General features: G+C 38.9%; 1 protein-coding gene across 1 annotated transcript; it reads right to left on the reverse strand.

Annotated features, from left to right (window-relative positions):
• Positions 1 to 555: 555 nt before the first annotated feature.
• LOC142170348 (uncharacterized) lies at positions 556 to 972 on the reverse strand. The gene has a single exon (XM_075232241.1). It carries the CDS (start codon positions 970 to 972, stop codon positions 556 to 558), a length of 417 nt encoding a protein of 138 aa, XP_075088342.1.
• Between the last annotated feature and the right edge of the window lie 7,181 nt (positions 973 to 8,153).

An 8,153-nucleotide genomic window follows, 5' to 3' on the forward strand; every position in this document is an offset into this window, starting at 1 on the left:
ATGAGTTCGTTATTGAGGTTAGCGGCATTGCCAGTGATGATAGATTTTGGTATCCCAAATCAGTAGATGATGCTATTTTGGACAAAATCTGCCACTACCTTCTTTGTGACAGACTTGTAAGTAGATGCCTCGACCCATTTGGTAAAGTAGTCGATAGATACCAAAATGAAATGATATACATTTGATTTTGTGGGCTCGTTAGGTCCTATCACGTCCATGCCCCAGGCGACGAATGGCCAAGGTGAACACATTATGTTTAGCTCATTTTGTGGGACCCAGATGAAATCCTCGTGAATCTGGCACTGGTGACACTTCTGCACGTAGCGGATGTTGTTACTTTCCACAGTCATCCAATAGTATCAAGCTCTCAAAATCTTCTTGGCTAATGTGAACCCATTAAAATGGGGTGCGCATGTACCTACATGTATTTCTTCCATTAGTCTGGTCGCTTCAGCAGCGTCTACACATCTCAAAGATCCTAAGTCTGGGTTCCTCCTATACAGGACTTCCCCGTTGAGGAAACAAATGTCTTGCTAGCCTCTTGAGTGCCCACTTTTAACCATTAGTAGCATTCTCCGGATACTCTCTGGTCACAAGGAATCTCTTAATGTCATGATACCATGGTTTACCATCGGGTTCTTCATTTACATGGAAGCAATATGCATGTTGATCCCTGATCTCTACCTTGATGGGGTTGATGTAGTTCTTGTCTGGACACTGAATCATAGACGATAGGGTTGCAAGGGTATCAACGAACTCGTTCTGAATCTTGGGGACGTGCTTGAACTCAATCTTTGTGAACTTCTTGCATAGCTCCTTCACGCAGTGCAAGTACGACAATATCTTGACATTCTTGGTGGACCATTTCCCTTGGACTAGGTGTATCAACAAATCGGAATCTCCTATGACCAAAAATTCTTTGATGTTCATGTCGACTACCATCCGAAGGATGCACGCTTTGTACTCAGCCATATTATATGTACAAAGGAATCTTATGTCGATGCTAGATAGTGCTGTCCAGATTCCGAAATTAGGACTGCCCCAATTTTGACCCCTTTGAATCTTATCTTCAGTTTATGGAAATATTTCAAATGCAACCAAATAAGAATAGATACGAAGGATCAGGAAAAGAATTCATTCATCACCGATAAGGGGACTTACTGCTATGACTTCATATTGTTCTAGTTGAAGAATACTGAAGCCACATATTAAAGGCTCATCACTAGAATGCTAAAAGATTACATTAGCAGGTCCACAAAAGTCTACATTGATAATATGTTGATGAAATCTATCCAAGAAGATGACCACCTATATAACCTAAAGGAATCCGTTGAAGTCCTCTAAAATTACAACATGAAGCTAAAATCTAGAGAAATGTGCCTTTGGAGTCAGCTTAGGTAAATTCTTGGTTTTCTCGTTTCTAATAGAGCTATAAAAGCTAACCATGTGCAAATAAAAGGCGATTGAGGATATACCTGAGGTGTTGAAAAGCTAAAAGGAAGTAATGAGGTTGACTATGTAGATAGCAGTGCTCGGTCGGTTTATATCTTCCTCTTTCAAAAGATGCCATAAAATCTTTGTAGCATTGAAGAAAAATATAAACTTTGATTGGACCCTTGAATGCCAACGAGCATTGCGGGACTTAAAAAGTATCTATGCGACCTACCGTTGTTGTCAAAACCCTGATTGAGAGAATGACTGTTAGTGTATCTGGTCGTGTCGAAGACCACTATAAGTGATGTATTATCTGAGAGGAAAAAGGTACGAACATCCATTTTACCATGTACGCAAGGCACTAATAGATGCCGAACCCGGTATCCTCACTTAATGAAATTTGCACTAGCACTTACAATGCCTACTCAAAAAATGAGACCATACTTTTGATGTCATCCCATTTCTTTGGTCTCTACTTTCTATTGTGGAGTATTCTCCAAATGCTAGAATGTTCGATATGATGTGCCAAATAGGATGTCGAGTTGAGTGCATATGATACCACATATAAACCCTAAACTACTATAAAATCACGAGTCCTAGCAGATTTTGTTGCTGACTTCAATACTAGCATACTTCTCAAGAAGATGTTGGATGGAAGGGTGATTGCATATGCGTTGCGGCAGCTAAAGCTCCATGAGAAGAATTACGATGTTCATGATTTAGAGTTGTTAGTCATTGTTCATGCGCTAAAGATTTGGAGGCACTATCTTTATGGGCTGTCGTGTGAGGTATACGTAGATCATCAGAGCTTGAAATATTTGTTCAAACAAAAGGAGCTCAATTTGAACACTCAAGGGCTTTCTTTTTCAGGCTGCTTATAAGCCTTTCATTCGCTCGGCTTCTTTCCGGGTTTCTAGCAGCTATTTTTATCTTCCGAATTTGTGCTTTGAAGGCTTCATTTTCTTGAGTTAGTTTTTTCTTTTCTCCCTCCTTTGCGGCGGCTTGCAAACCATTTTCAAACTGAAGGTCCATGACTTGCTTTTCCAACTTACTTATTTTGGCCCTGTAGCTTTCTTCTTTTGCCAACCAGCCCCACTGCTCTTGCGAGTCGCTAGTAAATTGTTTAACGTGGGCTCTCTTGGCAGGTCTCTTAAGAATCTGAAATCTTTTACCGAACCAAACAATGTACTTAGGGTCCACTTCACCTCAAGCTAGATCTCGCACCACGGTCTTAGGTTCAAGAAATCTACATTCATTCCACACCTGGCGAATTCTCCCTTCTGGAAATACGGCTTTTAGGCCCAATTCAATGACATGTTTACTCAAATTTTCGTCATGGGGGACAGTTTGAAATCTTCCTAATTGGCGCAAAACCCTGTGGAGAGCATACGGCTGGATGCTTCGGATGCCCATCAGGAGGAGATAACACACTTCAGCTGACATGTATACTGCTTCGGTGATAGGAAGCCATCCAAATGCCCAGTCAATTTTATCGGTAGTCAATGAGCTCAAATGTGCAAGCCAAGCTTCAGTACCCTCGGGGAATTCAATACCCACTACTCGGCTTTCAAATTCTTCCACGCAACTCAAACAGGTCATACCGTAATTCATATAACCCACCGATGGCAGAGATGTTCCTGCATCCATAATTGTAGTAATAGATTTCAACCTTGGAAGAACTTTCCCCCTTCCCAACAGATAGTCAAGGCTCGGTAGATTTCAGATAAGATCAGGGGAACCACAGTGTTGTTGGTTTTCTTGATTGCAACATCGATCATTCCTACGAGACCCACCTCTATATTACCATCTTTTCGCGGATAGACTACAACACCCAAGAATGCTACTATAAAAGCCAAACCCCGCCTTGCCTCCCATTTGTCTTTATTTCCGGCATGGGTCAGACCAGTGTTCGGCTCTTCAAAACCTCGGAGGGTCACCATAGCGTTGATACAAGAATTGGAGACTGCAATATCCTTCAGATAAATTTCCATCCTGAATATCCCGACTAATACTCAGCAGATCCAGAAATCTGTGGGGAGATACCGGTCTTGGTGACACTAGATATCGACTTCTAAGGTTTCCATTAAGGCCCGCATAACCCGCAACTTCCTCCAGTGTGGGTGTGAGCTCAAAGTCAGAGAAACGAAACACATTGCGAGTTGGGTCCCAAAAAGGTATTAAAGCTTCAATTACGTTCAACCTTTGCTTGACGTTCCAAAATCCGACGAGGCCTCCCAGAACTTTTACCACAGTTTCTCTACTACCTTTTTCTAGATCATTCCACCACATGTGGAGCTATAAGGGGATCTCTTTAAGGGCTGTGAAGGGATCAATTTCATTTGTGTTCATCCTGCACATTTATTAAGGTGATTTAATAACTCATTTTGACCCAAAAGAGTAACACCATTTTTCAAAATTTTACTTCAAAAATAAAACCCGATTTTGCAGATACGGCCATTCAGCACTTCGGGGAAGAAGATTTTAAGGCTATGCCTGCTAACCAGTTGAAACATAAAAAATGACCAAAGGTGGTTGTTCTTGCAAAAACAGCTTTCCGGCTCCCTTTTGGGGACATTCGACTTATTTTAAACAAGAATGGCATCACCCTGCTTATTTGTGACAATAAAATAAAATTTTATTATTTTTGGGCTATTTTTGCAAAAGGGAAGTTGGACCCGATGGGGGTTGCCTACGTATCCCACGTCCGGTGAGAATCAAACTGGCGTAGTTCGGGCCAACAACAACAACGACCCAGTATAATCCCACAAGTAGGGTCTGGGGAGAATCAAACTGGCGTAGTTCGGGCCGATTTGAAGAGAAAAATAAAAATAAAATAAAAACCAACTATTTTTCAAACAGAAGATTTTGTCAGAATTTTTGTAGAGTTTCAGTATATTTTGGACACTGATTTTTTTCAAAACAAGAAATTATCTCTCTGATCCCTCACACTACTATTTTCTTTTCCCAATTTCTTTTATTATCCACAAGCTTATCAACATGTGAATCTGAAGTAAATAAATGTACAAACAGCAAGTAGGATGCATCAGGATGGTCTTTTCATTTCAGGTACACCTGTACTAGACAGACCCAACCCTTGTGTTGAGTCTCCTAAGTCAAATGCACATGATGCAAACAAATGCTCCTACTAGGGATCCAACATGAGGCTTTGTTATACTAGGTTTAAAACCTGGGTTTATTGCTCTAGACCTGGCTTACCCGAGCGGACAACTCGAGCCGAAGGGGGGAGGGGGGGGGGGCAGCGTACCGGGAATACAGAAGCTTCACCGGCTTTGCAACTTATCTGAACCTCATTCTAAAATGGGATAAGACTCTAGACAGAAGAGAAGTCACACGAAGTGCACCCTTCTCCATGATTTAGAAGACTCAGAGAGAGGGAGGGTTTCGTAGCAGTTTATATACAATTCACAAAATGTCAAAGCGGTAAAAGCATTTAGCAAATTAGGCTCAAACATGTAGAAAATCAGATAATAGATAAAGCCAATCATAACAGCTATTCTAAGCTCTAATTCTTAAACCCTGAACCGAAGTTCTGGGTTTGCCTCCCTAGCAGAGTCGCCAGAGCTGTCACACCTCCTTTTTTACACACCACCCCGAAGGGTAGTATATAAGGGAGTTTTTCCAATTTAAGTGACATTATTCGAAATGAGATTATTTATTTAATTTTATTCAGAGTCGCCACTTGGGATGGTTTGTTTTCTGGTGTCCCAAGTCATTGGTTTATTTTAAATCCGAAATCGAGGAAAATTCGACTTTCCTTTTTGAAGTCTGCGAAACAGAAATTCTGAATAAGGAATTCTTTTAATCCGAGGGAAGGTGTTAGGAACCGCCAAATTTCGTGGTTCTAGCACGGTCGCTTAAACTATCATAATTGGCCTATTATCTGATTTTAATACATGTTTTAGCTTATGGTATAATTTTGAACTTAATAACCGCTTTTAATTATTTTTTAGGAAAGTTCAATGTTATTTAAAACACATATTTGGATCACGCCACATGAAATACACCCGCGATCCGCGACATATTTTATTTAACGTTGTTAGGATTTGGATTTGGGTCACATGAAATTCACACCCGAGTTTAGGGAGGTAAATTATAAAAATAACGTGCCTAAAGTGACTACGCGTTTGCAACTTTGCGAGGGCCGTGAAATTTCAACTAAATGACACACCTTAAATTCTAAGGATCAACACAAGATTAGTTAAATGAGGGCCATGCAATTGTCATTTTTGTTTGACATGGAGCACCTCGATCTAAAAAAACCAATAATTTTTTAAAGAAAACTGAGGACTCCTAATTACTCAAATATTGCCTAAATGATTTGTTGAAGGCCAAAGAAAGTAATACTTCATTTTAAAGAAATGTTCAAGCCCAATCAAAGAGCCCAATTCGTATGGGACATGAACAAGTAGAATGTTCAGAGATTCATGTATCGAACCTCCACTACAACTGAAAGCAGTCAGATTATTAACGTGTGCCAAATTAAAATTAAACCAAAAGCCATTTCAAGCTTTGGGGCTCGAAACATGCCCATCTCTCAAACGAAGACCAGTTGTACGTTAATAAAGAGGGAATTTTATCCCTTTGGGCTTGACATCGATTCCCCAAACATGGTTACCCATATACAATGATTCAATTTCAGATCCTATTAATTAACAAACATTAATTGAGAAAAATAATCCATTCATAGAATGTGACAATGAAACTGGGCCAAAATTAATTTAACAAGAGAAAACTTCATGCTGGGCTCATATAACTTAGACTCATATGTGTGACACTAAAATTAAAACCAGAAAAACAGTTTGACAAAGGCATTTATTTGAAATCCAAAAATTCAAACATCCATTCGACTTAACAAAAACCATTATTTCTAATATCCATGCTTCCCCATTGTACCAACTTACGTATGGATTTAGTGCTATTCTATCTTGGTTTATTTTTGAAGAATCAATCAACATGGAAATATAGAACACAAATTTAAACCTATGAGAGAACCATTGAAACTAATTTAAACCTACTTGAATCTAATACCCAACTTCACTGCAATCTTCAGGAACACTACATGCTACCTCTACACAAATCCATTCCTTATGACCTTTCATACACATTTGATAATCAACACATTAAACTAACAGACTAGCATTATTACATTATTCCACACTTAAAGCAAAAATAGAAAGATGTATAAGAAAACTGAACTAAACTAAGTAACTTCAACAAATTAATGGAATCAAAATTCGAATTCATGACATCTTTTATTGATTTCAGGTAGGGATAAACAACTTCCACACATACTCAAGCAAAGTTGGTCAGTTTAGATCCAAAAGAGTACCTGGAAGTGAACAAAATAAGAATATGAATAATCAGCAGTCGTAGCAGCAGGCAACCAGCAGCAGAAACCAACCAGATTCAACAATTAAAACCAAGGAAATCAGCTCAGAAACCCAATGGAAGAGTAACCCTCAACAAGCTTGAAACAAAAACTTTCAACAATCAAACATAAATCCATTTTGAATATCCGAATAAGAACCTTTTCTTTAAGAAAATTAATAAAAAAGTTTCGAAGAAAGCTCAATAAAATAGTGAAAACCAGCCGTTTATATTTTCTAAGTTTTTCTCTATCTCCTTCTCATATCTCCCCCATTAAACTCTCATTAGCAATGCCTTTATGGGCAAGCTATTAGGGCAACAGAAATAGTTCAGTTTTTTTCCCTCTAGATCTTTCACAATTTTTATTTTTGCAGCTTAGTCCCTAAATTTCTAACTTGTTGGCCAAGTAAACTATTTTTAGCTTCTAAGAAGCTTCCTAAGGTTGTTATTCAGAGATTTCCTAAGTAAACTACCCAAGTTACCCCTTAGTTACCCTGTTTTTACCCCTGAACCTCAAATGGGTTATGGGTTAAGTTGACCCTGGGTCAAATCCATTTAGAAAACCAGCCCAAATCTGAACTCAAAGGCATGAACCTCAAACCCAAGCAAAATCAAAACCAAATTATCTGAATAAAAATGAAAACAAAAAGGAAACAGAAGCAATTCGAGCAATTTTCAAAAATCCGATTAATGAACTGAAATTGAAACTAACCTAATAAACAGACTATTTCTACTAATTAAAGAAAATGTGCTTCTTAAAACTAACATGCATATAAAACGACGTCTCTAAAGAAATTGGGAAAGCAAAAGATTCCAGAAGGAGAGGAAGAAGGAGATGACAATAAAAGATAGAAAAATGAAAGAAATAGTAAAGAAAAACTAACAAAAGAAAACAGAGAAATACCTAAAGTGGCTTAGTCAAACGGGAATTGGAATGAATCTTCACATCTTCAAATTTAGGCCGAGCTTGACCTTAATCGTGTGTTTTTGTCAAGGACACACGAATAAGGTCAACTAGACCTTAAACCTCGCTGAAGCTTCGATTTGGGGTTTGGGATTTTTAGGGTTCAGAGCTTTAATTTAATATTTGAGGAGTTCAGGGGTGATTTGAGGGAAAATAATGACGGAAATGTTATGAGGGGTAAGGGTGGTTATGTGGTGTTATTTTGGTGGGGTTTGGAGGTGGCGCTGCCACCGGAGAAAATTGGGCGGCGCTAGGGTTCCGCTTCTTTGATTTTAAATTCGAAGAGTTTCGAAGGGATTCGAGTTGAATGGATTGGGTATTTGGGATAAGGAGGTGGAGGAGATTCAAGGGTGTAATTTTGGTGGCA

This window comes from Nicotiana tabacum, chromosome 16 (assembly GCF_000715075.1).
Source record: "Nicotiana tabacum cultivar K326 chromosome 16, ASM71507v2, whole genome shotgun sequence".
NCBI classification, from domain to species: Eukaryota; Viridiplantae; Streptophyta; class Magnoliopsida; order Solanales; family Solanaceae; genus Nicotiana; species Nicotiana tabacum.

Excerpts from the sequence above, each read along its gene's own strand:
- LOC142170348 (XM_075232241.1), bottom strand. The coding sequence starts at position 972 with ATGGCTGAGTACAAAGCGTGCATCCTTCGGATGGTAGTCGACATGAAC.